At 42.7% G+C, this 22,392-nt stretch overlaps 1 protein-coding gene and 1 long non-coding RNA gene across 2 annotated transcripts in view; both read right to left on the minus strand.

Moving 5' to 3' along the window:
* The window catches only part of LOC149328911 (venom metalloproteinase antarease-like TserMP_B), a 60,599-nt gene that overhangs the window by 18,567 nt on the left and 19,640 nt on the right, over nt 1-22,392 (minus strand). Inside the window, exons 5-6 of the mRNA XM_089559137.1 lie at nt 20,655-20,763; nt 2,142-2,309 (exon numbers count right to left, since the gene is read on the minus strand). Coding sequence (XP_089415263.1) covers nt 2,142-2,309; nt 20,655-20,763 — 277 coding nt within the window. The remainder of the gene's footprint in view (nt 1-2,141; nt 2,310-20,654; nt 20,764-22,392) is intronic.
* On the minus strand, nt 7,535-15,533 carry LOC149328913 (uncharacterized). Its single transcript, XR_016285807.1, has 3 exons — nt 15,042-15,533; nt 11,321-11,473; nt 7,535-7,608 (listed from the first exon to the last, which is right to left on the minus strand). It is a non-coding gene; the product is annotated as an uncharacterized LOC149328913 (long non-coding RNA).

Here is a 22,392-nt window from a genome sequence, read left to right on the forward strand (position 1 = left end):
GGCAACTGAAGCGGTTTTAGAATTCCATGAGTTTAAGGCTGCCAAATGTGCGAAATGTGCTGGTGAAGCCTGCGAAATCGTTTTGCTCTAGCATTTTAAATGGTGGCGTAATCGCCGAATAAGGTCGTTGTCGGCGTTCAGGCTTCTCTGACGTGCACAGCGACAGTCCGCGATAACGACGTCACGTATGGCGGCAATACGTTTCCACTGAAGAAATGGTTATTCCGTGGAAGAAAACCGACGCAATCGAAGGTGAAGCTCACAATGCATTGTTTGGCGCCATCTGACGACGCACAGCAGCATACAGGCGTAAGCAGCGGGCATCTGAAATTTCGGCAACAATGACGTCACTGCCGAGTTTCCTCGCAATCCTTCAGCGTAGTGAGGAGAAGCCTAAGCATCCTCGCGGTTTTAATCGACGAATATGTCACCATTTTAAATGCTACTGCAACAATACTTTGCACGGTTTATCTAGAAGCATGATAGATTCGAACCGTCGTCCCCTTCTCACTCAATGGACCATCACAACGCGGTCATACGACAGCCTGTTATGTCCGCCCCGGGCGTCCTCCACGCACAGCCCCCGACAGTATGCACAAGCAAGGAATACATCACGCCTCTTTCTAACAGACGAGCTAATATACATTGCAACGGCGGTGCGACGGACCACCACAGTGTGCAAACGCATCCACCACCTGCACTTACATATCATCCACGAAAGTCGGGAAACCGCCCCTCACAAGCACCCGGCAGTCACCCCAAACTACACGACTTTCACCGACTTGTAAAAAGCGTGGAAAATTTTAGCGACTTGCGCAAAATCTGCACCGGTAACTCGCGCGTCCTCTGAACATTACCCGGAATCGTTCCTTTCGTTCATATTATCTACACTCCCGGCCGCACCTCCCTCACTGTCAACGAGAGCACTCGCGCGCTTGCCTGAGCAGCAACCTTCCGTGCACTGTCATAGGGATGATTACTCTGGACTGGCCCTCTTTAACTTGTTGATCAAACAACGCCCTTGAAGGCAACCTCGTCCTCATGACACCTACCACCAAAACGAAAGATGACAGTAACGCTGCTCTTTACACTTACAGCAACATAACAGCACACTATTCTATATTAAGAAAAACCCTGCCACCTCCCGACCTCCTTACCCCGTACTGACGCCACGTAGAGAAACTGTGTGATAGTGAGTGCAAAGTGGAAAACCTTCTTGCTAAAGGAAGGACTTAAATCCAATGCTAGTGCAACGCGGGGCACATTTGTTTAGTAGGTTGCGCGTAAAATAATGGTTGCATGCCAATTTCCACCATCTGCTTGTGTTAGTGCCTCTGGACACAGCGCAAACACAAGTAGTCTGAGATTATTGAAGTCTGTGCATATCAGAGATGATGTGCATATCAAAGATGTGCATATCAAAGATATCAAATATGTAGTGAATGCTTCCAAGAGTAGCAGCTTGACACCTGTGACACCATTAATTGCTTCAAAACATTTCAGTTTTCCCTTCGGTTCCGCGAACTCTTTTTGCATAGAGTGACATGCATTTTAACTATTTGAGAAACAGTTGCGGTCACCTTTTCCGCTCTTAAAATCTCTCTTAATTTCTTTCTCTTGAAACAAAAAAAAGCAATAATATTTAGAAAATGTCGGTTCATGTCGTCAGCCACGTCGTAATTCGTGGCAGCTGCATTTAGAGTATTGAACTTTAATACCTTGGTAATTCAAGCATTTCCAGTTCATCTGCAGAAGTCAGGAGAATGCTGTGGCTGTGGAGCCAGTGCATATTCGCACACTACTGTCTTTATACAGCTGGGGAAGTATTCGAATGATGTTAGTGTCGACAAATGTAAGACCACTAGAGTGCACCAAAACTGACTTGCTGCGACCAACTCATAGCATTTCCACAAACATGAGGGTATCTGATAATCTAAACAAGAACGTTAAACTTTCTGATTGCTAAGTCCAACACAAAATTTGGCTGCAGCTTTCACAGAGAAAGTAATTGAAACGTGAACTGTACACTGCAGTCTCAAACTGGCACAAGGCATAAAATAAAATGCCGATACTTTGAACAATCTTTAAAGAAAAATAAAAAATTATGAAGAATCAGAAGTAAGTAAAGAAATATTTCCTACTTGTATATAAATTGTATTTGTTTCTTGGAGCAGTTTGATAGCCTGTATCTGTTGTAGGGATGGTCATAGTAGCTCATTAAGAATCCATCGGTCCAAGCACAGGTCTCTGCTCCTGGGTAGCCCGTGATATTAAGCCTACCGGTCGTATTGTCATGGTCCGCTCCCAATCTAGAAGAAATGATCAGAATGTCACATAACAGGGTCACATAATGACTGTCACATAATATGGTAAGAAAATCACTTATTACAGAATGCACTACCACAACTTTGAAGAGCGATCACTCTTCACGCCGAAACTGGCAGTACTACTCGGACTCGAAAAGGTACCTAATGCATAAATGTTATGCATGAAACAGCATTCACATTTCTTGGCATTTTGGTGAACTTCCTAAATACGTCGTGCTTCAGAGCCTGGAAAGTTTTCCTCCCATTCGACTCTTTATGATATAGTTTTATTTCCACACTTGCACTTACTACGGCACTAGGAGTAAGGAGAATGCGGTTCATGGAGGCACCTCAGAATCTGCCCAGAGCCTCCGAAGCATAACTCCCGGAAACTCTCGCATATCCAATTGTCGGTTGGCATTTCCCGCCGCCTTAAATCAATATTTGTAAACGCGAGCTTGTTTGCAGTTCATTAAATACAGATATAAACGCGAATCGAAATAAATAAAATACTGTTGTGTTAAAAATATCCAACGAGGACGGCGACTCAATGCAGCAATGTTTAAGAGTGGTCGATTCAATGTCTTAACAGCGATTTTCTCTTTTTCGGTCGACTCCACAGTTGGATAGCACTGCAGCACATCTTGAAAGTAATATTTGCAGCGCGATTACACAGAGATGATTCAACATCGTTCTCGCTGCTTGAGGCATGACTGTTTTAAAAGCAGACAACTTCGAAACATTACTACAGTGGCATGCGTGAGCCCCGTCTATCCTATTCTGGCAGGACGCTGAGTTACAGCCATGCCAAACTTTGTGGATGACCTGAGGCGCTGCTTTCCCGATACAGTGGACACAACTTTTATCGCCTACTGATTCAAGGTCGCGCTTTCGGATTACGTTATGTTACATAGATCTCCTAAGATGTGAATACTTTATATATGTACCTCTTCTTGACTCTGTCCTCAGTTTCACGCCGCAGAAAGTCCGCCAACAAGCATCCGCGAGCAAAGCGCCTCTCATCGCCTCCGCGGTTGTGACCTAATTGTTGTGGCGCTGGCTGTTCTTAGCCGCATAGTTTACGGACCATCGAAAGAGTCGCCGCCTGCTAAATTTGTGATAACGAATAATAAGGTGCTTTAAAATTTCAACATCGAGAATGGCGCATAGAGGAGAACTTTTTTGGGGGACTACATGTTTTAATCAGTAGCTTTTGCGATGTAGTTTTTATCGGTAGTTTCGTTCCGTTGCTATCCTAGTGTTTAAAAATATTACGTGTGCGTTGTCTATGCCGCAATTACTTGCATAGTCCACTTCACTTTTTTCATTCATTCATTAATGCATTCATTATATGCGGTGCCGTGTTTGGAAAATTTTCAGGCGCTGAAAGTCAGACAAGAAATAGTCACACGAAATAGATACAACGTGAGCCGATATGACTGCACTAACCAATCAAAACCCCCTCTTCAACACGCTTTCCGCGTTCCATATCTTAGTCAACAACTTTTATCATAAACCCACGGGTGCAGCTCGGGGAGCTACATATAATTCTGACCAGAGAGAGTACAACTACACTGTAAAAAAAAATGCTCCACAGTACAGAGAAACCCGCTGGTAATGCGTTGCCGGAGGGTTTTCCGCAACATGAATACAGCGACTCCGTCCGACGGTCGTCACATTCTTGGTAACGGAAAGTTACGCTATGCTATGCACGAGAATGAAATCGTTTCTTTGCAACGAATGCTTCTCTGTTGTGTTCTTATTAAAGGTCCCGTAATGTGTATGCATACTTCCTCCGTTCACTTGGAAGTCATCTGATCTAGAACGGAAATAATCTGCATTGTAATTATGTACTATCGAGAGCAAAAATAACAGACCCCTGCCAGCGCGTGCCGATCTGTGCCAAACTGCATGCGAGCACCACCTGACGAAGCGCTCCTAGTGCCGAGACCAGCGCAGTGGCGTGCGCCCATCTCGAGGAGCGCTACGCATTGCGTGCCACTGCGCTCGTCTCAGCATCTGGAGTGCTTCGTCAAGCGGCGCTTAAATGCAGTTTGGCACAGATCAGCACGCGCTGGCAGGGGTCTGTTATTTATGCTCTCGATAATACTTTCAGTAGCACATGCACATGCATCTGTGTATAGCTTCTGCCCAGAATGTTCACTGCAGATATAGTAGTCCAGAGGTCGAGGAAATAAGTATTATGTACAAGACTTTCATGCATATTATGTACTGCACACATAAAAAGAATGCAACTTAGAATGAAAGAGTGGCAAGTGTTTGGTTGAGTACAAGTACATACGTTTTATTTTCATGACAAATTGCACGCATTGTACCTCTAAACATTGCTGTCGGATCCATCTGAAAAGATAAAAAAATCCTCATTTAGTAGCCACACAACACCTATTATAAATTTCACAAATACATTTGAACCATCCGCTATTGAACAATCGGCTTTCGTAGAAGCTTGTAAAAGCCATTTACTGAGAACCAAACCAACATGATTCATTGCCTAAAATTCATTTCTCATAACAGTAAACAGCAAAAACCACAGGGCCAGGAAGAAACAGACAAAATGCGCTTACTCGGACACCACTGTGTGCATGAAAGTCTTTACGGTTGTCTACAATTTTGTGCAAATATAAAGTAGCTAAGGATGGGTGCCAAATACAATTCAATGCAGATGCCTTTCATTACATAGTACTCAATGCACAACTTAGTGAGCAAGGAACATTGGTAACATCTGAAAAAGGCCAGACACTTGCCCACAAGCATGATGATGATTGTGATTTTTGATGGCGCGAGGGAATCTGAGGACAAAGAGCACCATGGCACAAGGTATTTTCTTCATCTCAAGGTGGGGCAATGAACCATTTGGCTGGCATTTCACCCTAAAGAAGACGAGCACCAGGTGAGGAGAAAGCTTGTACCCATTGGATTGGTGGTTACCCAGCACTTGCCCACAATCAATCAGGGAGCATACTTCCCCGAAACCTTATGCTTTCAGTCATAGTTTCCATTATCTCAGCATCGGCAAGAAAATGTATTAATCTCTGATGTCAGTGAAAATGCAGCCACAGGTGCTGGTTGCAGCTCACTAAGGTATTCAAATATCTCTGCAGTGCGCCTCACGAGGAACAGATGCTTAAGTTTCCACAAAGGGCTCTTTGCAGAAATTTAACCGAAGGCCGCTGCCATGTTAACCTTTTCAAAATGATGGCCCAGAAAGACAAAGTGTAGTCATGTGTCTGATGTAGAAAAAGGATGAAGGCGTGAATTTTTCAGCTTCTTCAACAGCTGTGATGTGTTTGTAACTGGTATTGCTTGGTTTGGTTTGGTTATTAGAGTTTAACGTCCCAAAGCAACTCAGGCTATGAGGGATGCCGTGTAGAAGGGCTCCGGAAATTTTGACCACCTGGGGTTTTTTAACGTGCACTGACATCGCACAGCACACGGGCCTCTAGAATTTCTCCTCCATCGAAACTTGGCCGCCGCAGCCGGGATCGAACCCGCGTCTTTCGGGTCAGCAGCCAAGCGCCGTAACCACTGAGCCACCGCGGCAGGGCTGTTGCTGGCATTGCTTCGCACAGCTTCAGTCTTCTCTTTGACATTTCGTGAAATCATTCCATGTCTGTGAAAGATCTCGCTCGCAAAAATTTTGGTTCAATGAAGGAGCAAAAAAGACCCATGTCCTAGGCCTTTTTTTGTGACACTAAAGGAAGGCTCGCGCTTTTAGGGTCATTATTACGAAGAGGTCCATGTAGCAACAAACTTTGAAACAATTTCTGCAAGGGCTGAGTGTTCTGAAGCCTAAGAATTTCTCATGAGGCGCCCTGTAGATTGAGTGCTCTGAAGCCTAAGAATCTCTCATGAGGTGCCCTGTAGATGCATCAGAACACCTAAGTGAGCTGTTACTGGGTCCTGTGAGTGCTCTGTCACTTGACATTAAGGGTATGTACTTTTCCTCGACACATGCAGTGATGATGTATATGTCGAGCGAAAGCATAAAAGACTTCGAAGAGTTGCGCTTCCAGATTGCTTGCGGAGGAAAGCACAAGAGTCTGGCCATGCTCAGCTGTTACCTTTCTTTGCTTCTTGCTTGTTGAGTTCTGCAGTGAGTACTACGTAATGACAGAAGGTATCTGCATCGACTCATGTTTAACATCTGTCTGTGCGACCTCCATCTTGCACGACACGACAGGCAACTCCATAATGCCCTTCATGCACCGAGTGTCAGTGTGTTCTGTCAGCTTCCTGGTCCTGTGTTTTCTGTTCTTAAAGTTATTACTGCCTTCATTCTCCACTCCATGAAGCCTGAATGTGCTACACTGGGTTGCTCCACGCGTCATGCAGTAACCTGGCCATTTTTTTCATACATCGGAGGGACTCAGGTCGCAAGCCATGCTTACTATATTCAGCACATAAGTGTACATGTGAGACATATCATTTATAACCAATTTTAACAGTGGTATTTCGTGCAAGAGTATCTAAATGCTACTCAATTTTTGCTCAAATTTTCAGATACACTCTTATTCAGATTAAAAACATAATTTGGCTACTGTGCTCTCGTGATGCCACGTCTTGAGTTTGCATCAGTAGCTTGGAATAGTGCCTCTGTTACCTCTGGCAATGAAATCGAAAATGTTCAGCAGAAGATTGTATGCATCCTTTGTGATAGATATATTCAGCGCCGTCGTTTCTAAGACTACGACTTTCTTCTAGCAGGACTTGGTATGTCTACTCTTTATGACAGGTGACTCACGCATGACATGCATTTTCTACATAAAATTGTGCTCGGCTCTATTGACTGTGAGCAGTTATTGATGTCACTGCGATTTCATGTGCCTCAGGGAAAAACCGCCAAAGGCTATGATAGATTTTATCCTGACATGCATGCCATTTCACCAATGACTCGTTTGCAAATAATACAATTCAACTTTTTATGACACAGAAATATTTGCCTAATTTGCTGTTTTCATTGTTTATTTCATTATGCTTGTTTTTCTTTACTACTATTATCATTGTATTTGTGACCATTTTTCTGTATTATGTCTGTTCACGTCATGGTGTTTGTATTGACTTAGTGTGCACTTGTTTAGGCCAATTGGCTGTTCAGGCACATTTAAAATAAAATATCTACCTATCTTTTTAAGCAGAAGCACTGCACCAAGGTACTCACCAACTGTTTGAATCACTATGCGCAAGTTCTCGGGCCGACATGAATACAGGTACTTTGGAATGCACACTGTCCAAGTCTTCATCATGCCATGCCGCTCCGACTCTCTGGTAGCAAAATTTTCCACTAAAAAAAAGAGCAATTTTGTTCATGTTAGACTAGTAATATTAAATTTTACTATATACTAGGTACTTCTCATCATTCTACCCCAGACTAAACCATACACCAGTGATCATCATGTTTTGAATTTTGTTGTACTATATGATCACAAAATGTGGTGTAATACCATGTTAGAAATTCTGGTCAAAATAAATCTGACAAAGTATTGTTTAAAAAAATCTGGGCACAAGGAAGAAGGAAGCTAGCCGATAGCCTGGACGAATGTTTTCAGTTTCATGCAAGCATCAGTACCCTTGCACACAAAATATACAATTTAGTGGGTTTACCCTTCCAGAATGGAATTTCATGCTGCAAACATCTAGCTATGCGAAAAAAATTTTTAACTTCCATTCCAGACAAAGGAAAGGAAATTCCTCTGGTTTTTCTTCACAAGCCTCTGCAAGTATACAATTCAGTGAATCTACTCTACAAGTATGTGAACCTACAAGCACGAGACAATGACAAGAAAGGAGACAAAGCAGGCGCTGACTCGCAACTGAAGTTTATTGAAGTAAACAGGGAGTACATAGGAAAGCCAAACAACACCACGAACCACACAGTTACAGATAAGGTATACCACAACATGAGTAAAAGATCGCCCTTAACTTTCCTCTCATCTAGATAGTCCAACTCGTTGCATATTTACACGATGGACAGCACACTCACAGATTTGTCACCGAGTCATAGGATGTGTCTAGCCTTGATAATTTTCCGGTTAATCTGCTCCGAATGTATCGCCAAAATGAGTGTTGTCAAAAGGAATGGCTAGCAGCCTTCACATTCCTTGCGATGTACAGATAAGTTAGAACCCCTACCAATATCCAAATATCTCTTGTTCTCCCGTAGTCTTACATTCAAATACCTTCGAGTTTGACCAACATAAACCCAACCCCAAGATAACAGTATCCGATACACCACATACATTTTACAAGGCACATATGCTTTTTCCGGACCAAATTCACAAAATTATTCTTAACAATTTTACAGTTTGTAGACAACTTATTAGGGGCCAAGAGCACCATTTCTGCGTCATACCTTCTGACCACATTTTTCAAATTGTCGACAATCTTCGTATGTACAGTAACACAGTCGATCTTTTGGCATCTCGATGGCTGGCCCTGGCCGTATCCTGCCAATCGCTGTGAAGGGGTTTTAGCTTTAACATGCTAAAGGGAAGAATGGCGCAGCATCAAGTAATAAGGACAGCAGGACAACAAGCACACGCACAAGTGCCAACCTTGGAGCGGATACAGAATCCAAGAGCACGTGCTTGACAATCAGCACTGACAGTCAAGGAAATGAGAAAACACTGATTTGAACATTCAAGATTGAATGAGCCCGATCCTTGACTGTCAACGCTGAATGTCAAGCACACGCTCTTGGATTCTGTATCTGCTCCAAGGTTGGCACTAATGCGTGTGCTCTCCTGCTGTCCTCGTTAAAGATGCTATGCCATTCTTACCTTTAGCATGTCTGACCAACTTGATCAATCTTATACGCTCAGCTTTAACAATTTATCACACACTCCTGCAATAGCATGGTTGGGGAATAATGCTTTCGTAAGCCTTAAAATCTGCTCTTGGAGACCACTTGTCATGTTGTGAAAGCATCACTTCATCAATACCGAGCCTAGCCTAGAAGACGCAATGCTATCTTTCACTAGCTTAGAGTGGTTCGGCCAATAGTCAAGTAGCTGCTTGACACTCCTGGGTGAATATCGGCAGCATACATGGCATGTGCAGAACATCAAGGTGAAGCCCAGAAACCGCAGCTCTTTTTGATGGGACATTTCCTCTAAGGAAAACCTACCTAATTTAATGAAAGGCCTTGCTCCTTAAACAACTTGACAATATGCACAGGTCCCACACTATCGCAACCTTTTGTAAAAGACCAGAAAATCAGACGCAGTGAAAGATTTTCCCCCAGCCCATGCAAGTTCTTGGCAATCACTCCATCCACCCTGCTTAAGAGAATATTACTTAGCACAGAGGCATTCAATCGATACATATACTAGACTTTTGAACATATGCCGCACAGCCATACTCCAGAAACATGCTCTTCAAATAAACGGAGGTAAGTCCAAAAAAAAAAACACTATTACGCACCTGCTCCTAAACACAAGCTCATCATTGTGCTTTGATATACACATTCACAAGCTTTTCATAAGGTTCTCATACGGGATGGAATACAATAGTTCTACATCGACACTAACCGCCAGACAATCTGTTGAATTGCCATTCTTCAGATACTCAACCACGCTGCGAATTGAGTACCAGAAACGGATCTTCAAGATGCGAAGTAGACAAATGCTTTTGCAAATAACCAGACAAAATTTTGCAAGAACCCTTTTCTGAAATTTATCTGAAGAGCATGCTAGTGAATAGCATTTATTTTAAGAGCATGGCTGTAGAGTATTGTAGTGTGGTATGTGTTCAAAAATCTGGTATATGTAGTGGTTCGAAGATGCGCCTTGTGCTAAGAGATATTTTAAGTAGGGTGGATAGAATGGTTGTCAAGGACTTGGATGGAGTGGGGGAAAAAATCTTTTGCTATGTTGATGATTTTCTGGTCTTTTACAGAGGTTCTGATAATTTGGGATGTGAACATATTCTCAAGCTGTTTAAGGAGCAGGGCCTTTGTCTTAGGTTTACCTTGGAGCAAATGTCGCCACAAAAAGAGCTGCGGTTTCTGGACCTTACCTTGATGATCTGCACACACCATGTGCGCTAGTGATATTCACCCAGGAGTGTTCAGCTGCTACTTGGACACAGGTTGGCTATTCCAAGCTAGTGAAAGATAGCATTGGACTGTCCAGCCTGGGCTCAGAATTGATGAAGTCATGCTTTCACAGCATGACGACAAGTTTCCAAGAGCACATTTTAGGTTAATGAACGCAGGATTTTCTAACCATGTTATTACAAGAGCAGACAATAAATTGTTAAAGAAGCCGAAAGCTTTTCACGGCGACCGGCGCAATCAGGCCGGAGCCAGCAAGCGAGATGCCAAAAGACAGGTTGTGTTACCGTACGTCCATAGATTGTTGCACAAATTGAAAAATGCGGCCAGAAGGTATGATGGAAAAGCGATTTTTTTGGCCCCTAATAAGTTGTTTAAAATATGTAAAATTGTTAAGAATAATTCTGTGAATGTGGCTAGAGAAAAGTAGACATGTGGAGTGAAATGTATATGTACCTTGTAAAATGAACATGGTATCAGACACTATATCTTGTGGTCGGGTCGATATAGGTCAAACTGGAAGGTGTATCAATGTAAGATTACAGGAGCACATGAGGGTAGGGGTTCTAACTTTTCTGTATATTGCAAGGGATGTGAAGGCTGCTACCCTTTCCTTTTGGCAGCACACATTTTGGCAGTAAATTCAGAGAAGATTAAATGGTAGATTATTGAGGCTAGACACACCTTACGACTCGGTGACTAATGTGCAAGTGTGTTGTCTATCGCACTAACACGCAATGAGTTGGACTATCTCGATCAGGGGAATGTTCAGGGGCATTGACTCATGTTGTCATGTATGCTTATCTGTAATTGTGTGGTTTGTGGCGTTGCTTGGCTTCTTCATGTATTCCCTATTCACTTCAATAAACTATGGCCGCGACTCAGCGACTGTCTTGTCTCTTGTCTCGTATTTCGCACTGGTAGATTCACCATGATGTCTCACCTCTTCAGAAATCCAACACGACATTTTCCTCTTCACACTTGAGGTTCAGTGCATAATAAGGCCAACACCAGTCATCCGCAAGAAACGTTCATGGCTCCATTAACACCGCCTCCTGCTTACAAGACACAGTGCGGCATTCATTGTAGATTCTACCTGCAACACAGAACGCAAAGTTCTAGTTTGAGTGGACTAAACTAGGAAAGAAGCACAAAATATCTACAGCCAAACGGCCGAGCTGAAAGAAATAGAGGGTAGTGTAATAGTGAATATACTGATATAGTTTTGTGTAACATCTTCTGTTCATATAAAATGTACACTTTTTTTTCTTATGCTGACGCCTGGGTACACTATATTGTGCACTTATTGCATGGGCCTGAACTAGCAGCTTGCTAAGGGCCCAGATGCTTTTATCACCCTGTTTGTATAACCTTCACCCAAAGTGAATGAAGTGATACTGATATTGCATGCAAGATATATGCATGATATATTGTGATATTCAACACTGCTACCATTGGCTTAGCCAGCTATTTATGCATAATGAAAAATGCAGTATCACATAAATACTGATACAGTACTATTAGTGTTAATATTAGCAGTGCAGGTTCAATGAAAAAAAAGGGGCCTAGTGCTAGCTGCCATTCCCACAGCAGGCTTGTGACCAATCACCAGTTTAAAGGAAAAAGGAATGACTGAAAAGGGAGAGAGCCAGTAGGAAGGAAGACAGGCATAAAAGATCTTTGGATACAATAGGCAGGCAAAGTTATTTAGACAGTAACCACAAAAGAAACATTAACACTCAAGAAAAGATGTACAAGACCAACCATACCATTATGCACAGTGGATAACTTGTTAACCTCATTTAGCCCAAAATATATTTTCATATATACTTGTGCTATAAACTGATTACATTCATTAATAGCATAACTGACCGACTGAAACCAAAACAGGGATGAAGGGCGGTGAATGAGCCCTAGGCGTGATGCTTTTGCCTTCCTAGTGGGACACAGAAGGATCATTCAGTTGAACATCGGGTCTCTGAGATCAATATGTAGTTTAATATTAGTGAAAAAATAGAAGTAGTAACAACAAAGCAAGCAATGTAGCTGAACATTGTTCTATGGACATCAGAAAAAAAAGCATTATGAATAACCAAGTATGCAATGTTTGTAGCTGCACATTTCTTCACACACGTGTCTAAAACATATGCGCATGATTTGCCACAAGAGAGTATCTCGTTTAGATAGGGTACCTGCTATGGCAGTAGTGCACAATCAGGCTGGAATGAAATGCAAACAGCGCCTATGAACAAGACAAAATATTTCACCTGTGTGATTTCAGCTTGAGTATGCAGCTAGCCTGATTCCTGTTTCAGGATAAGAGATCTACCTAATACACATATATGAACCCTTTCTAAATGTATACCTCGCTACAAAGTAGAAAAGTACTGCACATGTATGTTCGCATTTCGTTCCGGCCTAACTGTAAATGCATAATGTGTGTCTAATGCTCATCATTATCAGTCAAGGCTGTAACTTCCAACACCAAGCAGATACATGAAACCTGTAAAAACTCCTTGAAGGCAAGAGTCTGGAGACAAGCTTCTAGACCCACTCTGAAGGATGTAGATTTGGTGTTTAGTGTGGCATATAATTACTTCTGCATTAATAGCGAGCATGTAAGGCCAATACAAGGTGCGTCTGAATTTGGTCGCCTAAAATTTGCTTGGGAGAACGCAAAATAATGCTAAAGAGCAATCTATAGACACAATATTGCATGTCGAATAAACAACAAGAAAAAAAGAAGGCAATGCTCTGGAAGCACCTTCAGTCATTCAAGACAAAAATGATGAGGCATGCTGATGCTGCTGCTTGAACAATAGAAAAAAGCGACTACTGCTTACTTACAATAAACGCTTTCTCTGAGCAAGCAATGAAAGACAGCTATAACTCATGGAACCTCACGTCATTCTTTTTACAAAAAAAGAAATTTAAAAGGTTGCAATGCAAGAATCCCTGCCATAGTAGTATTCTCCTCACACTTGGGTTACACAAGCCAAGGCTTTTAACAGCATGTGTTTTTGCATGTGTTCATTCTGAAGCATTACCCGGTTGAAGCGACACAAAATATTTACTTCCCCATGAACCTGTGCGTGTAGCATAATCACAGAAAATATTTTTTACACTGGACAGAAATACAACAGCATAGTGGCGTAACTGACACACAACAGGCTTCGGGGACAGTGCAAGACAATGATCTGAAATCCTACACAACAGACCTGCGACATTACAATGGCTAAATCCTTGATAGTAGTATTTAACAGCCATCTAAATGCTCGTGCGCAACAGGTGGGAGCACTTTACTGCGAAGCAACAGTAAACCTTTGCCACTAGTCTAAACAAAAGTGCACCTCATTGCGACTTCCACTAAACTTTTTTGCTCCCAGTGCAACAAAGCAAGTACACAGGGGGCTCGAATGGCAACGATACGATGCGTTAGGCTATCATGTCATCATCTTAACATAAAGCATGTGGTCTCTGTTCCGGGACTGCCAATCAGCCTCGAGAAGACAAAGATGCTTATAAAAAAAGAACAAAGCAACAAGCTCTCAAACCTCACAGTGAACATAGAAGTAGCAGAACCCTGTAACCTAGCCAATAGTTCGAAGCTAAGCAGCAGAAGAAAATATGTAAAGGCCAGGACTGAGCAAACAGAAAATCATGGAGGAAACCTAAAAGCAGCAAAAGCAATGAGAGTGGAGTTGTCTTGATGTTCACTGTCAATACCTACTGCTAAAAGTAAAGGAAACCAGGGTATAAGAAATACAGCATTTCATACTATGCTTTGAGCAAATGCAGTGAGAATGAAACAGACTAGAGACTTGTCTTATAACATTTTCACTCTTTACTTTGCACCAGAGGAAAATAAATTTGTGTGCAGTTCACCTACTGCTTGGCACTGTCCTAGAAGGAATGAATCCAGGTCTCGAAAAGTCTACAGAGAGAATACTGATGCTGCATGTGCATTTCTCTCTAGACTCCCTCGTTTATTCCTTCCCTTAGGTTCAGGAGTCCACCGAGAGACAGTTACTGCCCCATTTCCTTTCCTCAAAAACCAATTTTAATTTCATTTCTCTCAACTGTCCTGAAATGTGTATAAGTTACCAATTTTTTTAGTGCCTAATTACATACTGTAATTTTTGCAAGGAATATGAGGTTGATGGACAGAAAAAAAAAAGCCTGGAATGGTATCTTAGGTAACTTGGCACCTGGACAAACAGCTGACCCACTGGGCGTCCCCAAGGGCTGTGCTGCGAGGCGCCCCTAGCAACAGTAGCCGGTTGTCCAGATCCAAAGGAACCACGCGAATGATTACCGAAAAGTTTAAGGACAGCAGATGCATGAACACAAAACAGCTTTTCAGCACTGTTGCAGTGGGATGAACGGTTCCAAATCTCTAGACTATACCTGGTAATAAATAAATTATCAGAAGACCATCTCGAGCGCAGAATGATCTCAAAGCACATTCGACACGCACTACCAACATGGACAGCCTGTGCTTAATTGAATCCAAAAGTTTACGCTGATCGACCAATGTTAATTCAAACAGAGACAGAAAGCGCATGCACGTTGTGCTGATGTTACCGTGAACATAACATGCGACGAGACACAGGGTTACAATAGAAACAAAAATGGCTTTCAAAATCTGAGAACAAATTGCTTACCTTCTCACAAGTTCACCAAACCGGAGACGATGCCGTGTGGCTGCCGCCAGTCACTCGCGATGCACAGAAACAATAAAAATGCAATTCCGCTGACTTTCCTTGAGCAATTTTCAGTCGATTAAACTTCAAACTTTTCGCACCGACCACCGTTCACCTCACCAAGCATGTGTGCACGGAGGAAGTAAAATTTATGCGGGCAAGTCAGCCGCGCAAAACGCCGAGCACGATGCCATTTGCAGAGCTATGGTCGCTAGCAGAGCTGCACGGGAAATTCATAGCGTCATTCTCGTATTCGCGTCCATGCTTACTTCGCTGACGCCGCAAAAGCGCACCACCTTGAAAACATATCAGATGTATTTAATTTTACCGTAGCTTTTTTAGCTGACAACTTGAATGGTTTTACATATTAAAATTTTCTTTTCGTTTCATGAGCGTTGTTACCACAAGAGCGCAGTGCATGCAGCTTGGCCGTGACGAGTCGAAGCGCTAGCCAAGCCCGCAGTCGGAACCATGCGCGGAGTATGTGTGGTGTTGAGTGAACAGGTGCTTTAAAACGGTTTTTGTTCTTCCGTGTTCGCTGCGTGCGTCCTGCGCGCTGTATTGTCGTTACGGTGTGTGTATGTGTGCGGCCCGTACGCCGCACTGGAGTGTACAACCGCTTGCTGTCCCATGCGGCATCGATGCATAGTAAAACGACCGTGCAGAATGTGCGTTACAATGCCAGTGGCCCTGCACGAAAGAGGAGACTTGAAGCCGGCGGAAAAGCTGCTCACCCTCGTGGGACTGCAAGAATCTGCCGAGGAACAGTCGACACGCGTTTCGGTGGATGATTGCGTTTATCAAGCTAAAAAATTCAGCACTGGCCAATAGCACTGATGAGCTGCTGCTGCGTCATGATAAACACCTGTCTAAAGTTTATTACAAGCTTGTTGGATGTGAACGTGACCTTGAGTGGTATTCGTCGAGCAGCGGCCCTCAGGAGGTGGAACCAGTCGATACCTGAAGACGATTACTGTTTGCCCGCGCCCTGGCGCCTCGCTTCCAACCGCATGCGTTGGCGTTATTTATATCTGAATTTCACACGTAGTTGAACTTTCGCAAATATTACAGCCGCATCTTTCAAACGTGCCTTTTTCATATTTTTTTGTGGGAGGGGGTGGGGGAATGAGCGGCTGCTCAAATGTCATTCTTTATTATTGTGAGCTTATTTTCCACATATGTGCCAGGTTGGCCCATTCTTGCCTCTTGGTTGCATGTAAGCAATGCATTTATTGGGCATAAATTTCTTTGCTGTTGTATTGGCACAGGGTTAATGATTCTCATTGTATTGTGGTGACACACCATTGTATGCACTCCTTGCAGAATGTCTAAGGGGGTAATAAATTACTGAGCAGAGAGTATGCCTTGTGATAAATGCAAGGAACATTACTGATTTACTTCACACTTAGCATGTTCCGTTGTCGTTAGTGGTTACGTATGCCTTGCCTGCTGCTTTCCAGTGTAGCGGCGAGAGGCATGTCAAGCTCCACTTAGCAGCTTTTTTCCGTCCACTCTTTACTGGTCAACATGGTAAAATAAACTGAACGTAATGCATGCTTGCTGAGACTTAGCTTAGACTACAATTCATTTATTTACTTTCAGGGCCTATCGGCGCCAGATAGAGGAGTGGGTGGCTAACAAAAATACATTTGTAATAGGCAAATTAGTTAAGGTGATTATACACAGCATACTTGAAGGCGTCGGGTGCAGTGATGGACATGACGAAGGCAGAGAAGATGTGACAGTTGGAAACGTAGAAAAGTAGAGATCTGTGTGAGCTTACACATGACTTAAGGTGAACACTAGCAAAAAATTACGAAGGTGCAGAAGACTGAGGCCAGAGTTAAAGCTAGTTTAACAAAGAAAAGAACCTCTCAGCAAGCCAAAATGAGCACATGCAAGCAGTTACGTAAACATGGAACATAAAACTTTTTGGATGGAAGAAAAGCCAAGGCACATTGCTCATTGTGACGTTGCTTAAAAAGTGGGTGTCTAGTTGTCCACCTTCATATCCAGTCCTTCCACACCTAGCAACTGAAATGCCATCAAGGAGGAGCATCTCCAATCACTCTAATTGCATGGGAGGTACACATCTCCAGATGCCAGAGGCTTGGTGTCTCATTTTAGTCTAGATAGTTTGGTAGATATAAACATTACCACATGTAAGAGGCATGTGGTAGCCTTGCAGGGGGTGTATTTTGTAAGTCTTACAGCATGTTGTGCAATGCTGGCATGTTTCATTATTTACATTGCAGTAATATGTTAGCACAGGCGAGAAAGTTTGTAACTGAGCAGAAAAAAACAATATTCATGCCATGTCTTAGCCGCATTCTTAGTACCATATAAAACATAGTGCGTATAAGGAACTCCACATTTTTCTTATAATTTTTCTTTCTGAGCACTGGTTTTTTGCAAGTTAGCACAGTTCTACAGTCTTCTGTGGCTGCCGACTGGCCCGCATGTTTGTCAAAGCTGCAGAGTTCATGATGGCTCGTGTCAGTGCAAGCTAAATAAAGGTGGATAGGAAATTCATGCTTCCAGAGTACATTCCAGAAAAAACAGCTATTATTTCCTAGTCAGGATGAGGGAGCAGCACCGACGGTGCACATCCTCCTTGTCACTACAGCAATTATGGCTGCTCACTGCTTTTTTGCAGCGTTTCATTTATCCGTAGGAAGACCAGGCATGAGTGGCCGGCTATAGGTACCTAATAAATTGAACATTGCAATGAGCAATATTTTGTTATGCCTGTGCTTTTGTTATCCCTGAAGGAGTTAGCGTTTTTGATTGATGGTTGTGTAGCAAAGATGTGACTGCTACATTGCACTGCATTCACAAATTTGTTTGCCCATGCTTTTGGCTTTCTCAGTGGTTCGTTTCCTTATCAAACGGCAGACGGAAATTCGGCTTTCACCTTGTGCACCTTCATCATGTTTGTAATGTATTTTCAGCTGGTGTTCAGTTTCAATTTAGAGAAGTTGTCTAACCATTGTCTGTGTCTAAATGTTTTTTAACTCTTGACCTCATTACGCTGCATTTCTAAATTATTTATTAAATGCATTTGTTAATTGTTACCCTGTCATGGGGTTAGGAACATGGTGAAAATATTTTTTTATGAAGTCAACGTTCTTCTTTTAAAGTTATAGCAAAGTAAGTCCTTTGTTATTTAATGTTTCTCACAATTTGTAGCAATCCCTCAAAGTTGAAGCAACATTATGCGTCACTTGGGTCTAATTTGATTATCACCCCCCCCCCCTCGGATCTTCACCTTTGCACATGGGGTTAATCTCATTTTGCCATGCTAGTTTGTGGACATTGTTGAACAAGAGTAAGCTACACAGATCAGAAATGGGACGTCATGTGGTGCCTAGTCCGGGGGCCAACAGTTACGGCGAGTAATACGTTTCAGAAAATGCATAATACGGCCAGCCACCTTCACGAATGTGTTACGGATGGACCCTCCATTTTAGATGCAACAGAGCAAGCGTTTGCTCTGTTATGGAGAGTTTGTACGTAACATTCACGGAATTTTTTTGCAGTGTAGTGTTCACTATGGCGCAACTGCCAGCATTAAGAGCGAAGACGAAGTACAGCAAGTTGCAGCAATCACTGTCATCACAGATTTAAGGGCGACCAGGCGTAGTTTCCATTTCTTTCTGATTCCTAATGTAACAATCATAATGAATTTTCGTCCCGTGAACTAAACACGAGTTCCTGTAAGTAAGTAAAAATAGACTAAGCGGTCCTCTTGTGCGCTGTCTAACAGCGGCAAGGTATGTTCCCTGAGCTCTCAGGGTAGAGTTTTGTCACTGAACATATTGCAATGTTACGGAAGGTAAACGAAACAATCTTCAAAACGCGCGAAGTTCACGCAGTTACTAAGATTTTAACCGATGTGTCAACTTCCTCTAAAAAATAATCTCAGTTCTTTGGTGCCGCCTTTAAATGTCTCCTTTGTTTGCTGACTGCATCAAGCTATATGCTTTCAGGCGGGAATATGCCTTCGTTGCCAGCAGTAAGCATTCTCTACATCTTCTTTCACCCAGGTGCTAGTGGTGTTACCTGGGCCGTTTCTTTTTTTTCACCGTATTTCTCTAGACTGGAACGGCCCCTCCAACGACACCGCTACCATCACGTGCCCATCCGCATTCGCCCAGGCTTTTCCCGACCACTTCTTAACTCTTGTTCAACTTCAATTTTTGTACCCCCTCTTATGCAATACCCCCAGTTGGTCTTTAAGGTATTAAAATAAAACGAAAAATGAAATCCACCACTGGACCTCGTGAGTATGCCCTGCCCTAAAATGGAGTGTGGTAGAGGAGAATGTACTCTTATTTTACTTGCACCTAGGGAAATTTATGTTTAGAGGGCAGATTGAAGCACTGTAGTCCTGGCATTCGGTAGAATCGCTTTTATATTACTGCACAGCACTCTGCAGAGAGAAAAGGATGCCAGCTAGCATTCACTTACATCAATAGCAGGCTGCACGCCGAAAGAAATGAGTACGTTTATAAAATGAGCGAAAACATATTTCGCATATTTTGCGCGCAAATTCTGGGCTGTGCTCATCGTCCAAGTGCATTCAACACGCAATAGCCTGTTCTGTACATTATTACACATTAAGCTTGCAGGCAAGTTTTTCGGCTTCTTAAATTGATGTTTTTATTAAAAAGGGTAAACAAGTTTTAAACGGAAGTAAAATTTATAACTTTCAATAGTTTAACTAGTGCTCGAGGAAATATTGACTTCCTTCTTGGTGCTCTTTTTTTCTTCCAACCATAACTGCCGACATTATACCTACATCACTGTTTCTTAATCCTTTTCAGGTTGTATAAGAAATTCGCAAGGCTGGTTCCATATGTTTTCGAGGAGTTTTTGATACATTTCTAATAGCGTAACTTTATGATACCCTTACAGCTCGTAGCACGAACGTGTCCACTGATTTACACCATCTGACTAGTGACCTAAAGATCGCGAGACGAGCGCATTTCGTTCATGTGGTGGGAATGACAATCCACTGAAACTAGTAATTAAAAGTGTTTGCAACGACAGGCGAGAAGAGCATGTTAATTATAATGCACTGTGTCATATTCATAGACTTCTCAGAGAACCGTGAGCACTCGACTGAATATATTAGGTGCATAGTAACAGCGGCAGCCGCTGACCTCTACTCCTCTTTATTCGTTCCCAGCAACAATTCCTTGCTTTTCTTATATGCAACTTTATTCAGCTAACTACCTGACGTTAATGCCTAGCGTGAAGAACTAGTTTCTGCAAATCCAGAACCAACGCTCTATATATAGAGGGGAGCTGCAAGGTACAATAGTACAGCATATTCCTCATGCATTTATTTGCCAGTCTCTACAATGTTTTCATATGCAGTGCAAATCTGCATTAATTTTTTTCCTTAAGTTACGTTTAATTTCTGAGGTGCTTTAAAGAAGCTATGTGGCCTTGTAGAACAACTTAGATTTTGGAGTATTCAAAACAAATTTTAACTTTTGGGGTTGAGATTAGTTAAGTTCTGCCAAAAAAGTGAGTTTCAGTTAAAGTCGCCCGTCATTCTATACTTACAAATGTGCCACCTCGTGAGCAAGCATGTGTACTCCCTCGAAGGTGTGAGGCTTGTCTTCACCGACTCCGACTCTTGCTCGACCGCAGACACCACCAAGAACAGAAACACCTGGAAAGTGACTCGTTCATGGTAGTTATATGAGCCATACGCGACATTTACTCACTGTGCAGTGAGCAGCTTGTTTTTATTCTCTCATTTGTTAAACTTATTTGAAGGACAAAGGCACCATCAGTTACATTTGCTGTGTATTGCGAAAATAAGCCAGAACTTAGCTGTGGGAGGAATTCCTAAAAATCTATTTTGACGGCAGATATAAATCAATAACAGATTTGCTACCACTGTGACAATTTAAATATGCTTTACTTCGTACTTCTGGTTGCATCGACTTCTATTCACATAGTACAATGTACCATTTAAAAGTCGCCCGAACTGTCCTATCGGTAATATGAACATTGAGCAATGGGTCATTCTTCACATTTGGAGGGCAAAGGTTACCAGCGGCTGGGAGAAATTGGAGTTTCATCTGGAGACGTCTTTGGTTGGGTCGTCTTCAACATACTGGCAGCAAATAGCCACCACGCAATACATGGAATAAAGGTGTTTCAGTCGCTTCGGGGTTCGCTGGTGGGCATAAAATAGAGCGATCTCTCCTGGCCACGGCGACCGTTTCCTGAGAGAGACGCAATACTAAAACGCATGTCTGCTGTGCGATGTCACTGCATGTTAGAGAACCCGGGCAGTGAATATTAATCCAAGGAACTCCGCCATTACTTTCATTCCCGCCCTTGTGTCGCATAATTACGTCGAAACGAACAAAATACAATGCATACAATATTTATCTGAAATATTAGGTTGAGAGCTCTCAGATTATAGGCATTACGCTGGCAAGCCCAGGAATTTAAAAAACACAAAATCCCAGAAAATTGTTTCAAAATACCACCGCTCATTTAAAAATTTAAAAATCTAATTGGGCATCCACAGCTCCATTTAAAAAAAACAAAGAACCAAATCGGCATTTAGAGGCAGAAATAACCCAGAAGTGGCAAGACAATGTCTTCCCTGCTCGCGCACACTTAGGACAGCTATTTTTGTTTGTAATTGCTACCCTCTCTAACGAATTTAAAATTTGAAAAAAAGCGTGCACTTGTGCACCTAAGGCCGAATGTTTGTGCTCGTAATCAAAGCTGGCTAGCACCCATAGGGTGTTTCATATTTACTTGAGTGATAATATTACGACCATGGGCTTGGGCTCAGATCCGTTCCTGTCCCATGTTTTCGAGAAACAGGCTTTGCGTCAGCGAACACGCGCTCTAATTCCTCCGTGTTCGTACCCTCTCCCCCGGAGTCTAACTCGGGAGGAGGAGGTATCTGTGCGCCGGATTCGTGCAAGAGCGGCTCTGACTCCTCCAGTGCGTCATCGGTGGCGTGACAAACGTTTCGAAGTGACTATCAAGTGTCCCCATTGTGGTGCTGCGCCCGACCAGTGTGACGAAAAACACTGGGTCTGGGCTTGCCCAGCTACAGCTTCCGTGAGACGACGCTTCCTAAGAAATGTAGGCCTGCGATGGGACGTTGCAGGCGACTTTCGCAAGTGGACTCATGATAATCGCTTTATCGCGAACTTTTGCCACTTTTTAAGCGATGCTTGTTTACATTCCTTTTTATAACTTTCTTTCCTTTTTCATTATGCCTAATGGCAAACAGGTCGAATAAAAAAAAGTATGGAGGTTGTGTGTG

The sequence above is a fragment of the Amblyomma mixtum genome, chromosome 9 (assembly GCF_055824585.1).
Source record: "Amblyomma mixtum isolate Tamu chromosome 9, ASM5582458v1, whole genome shotgun sequence".
NCBI classification, from domain to species: Eukaryota; Metazoa; Arthropoda; class Arachnida; order Ixodida; family Ixodidae; genus Amblyomma; species Amblyomma mixtum.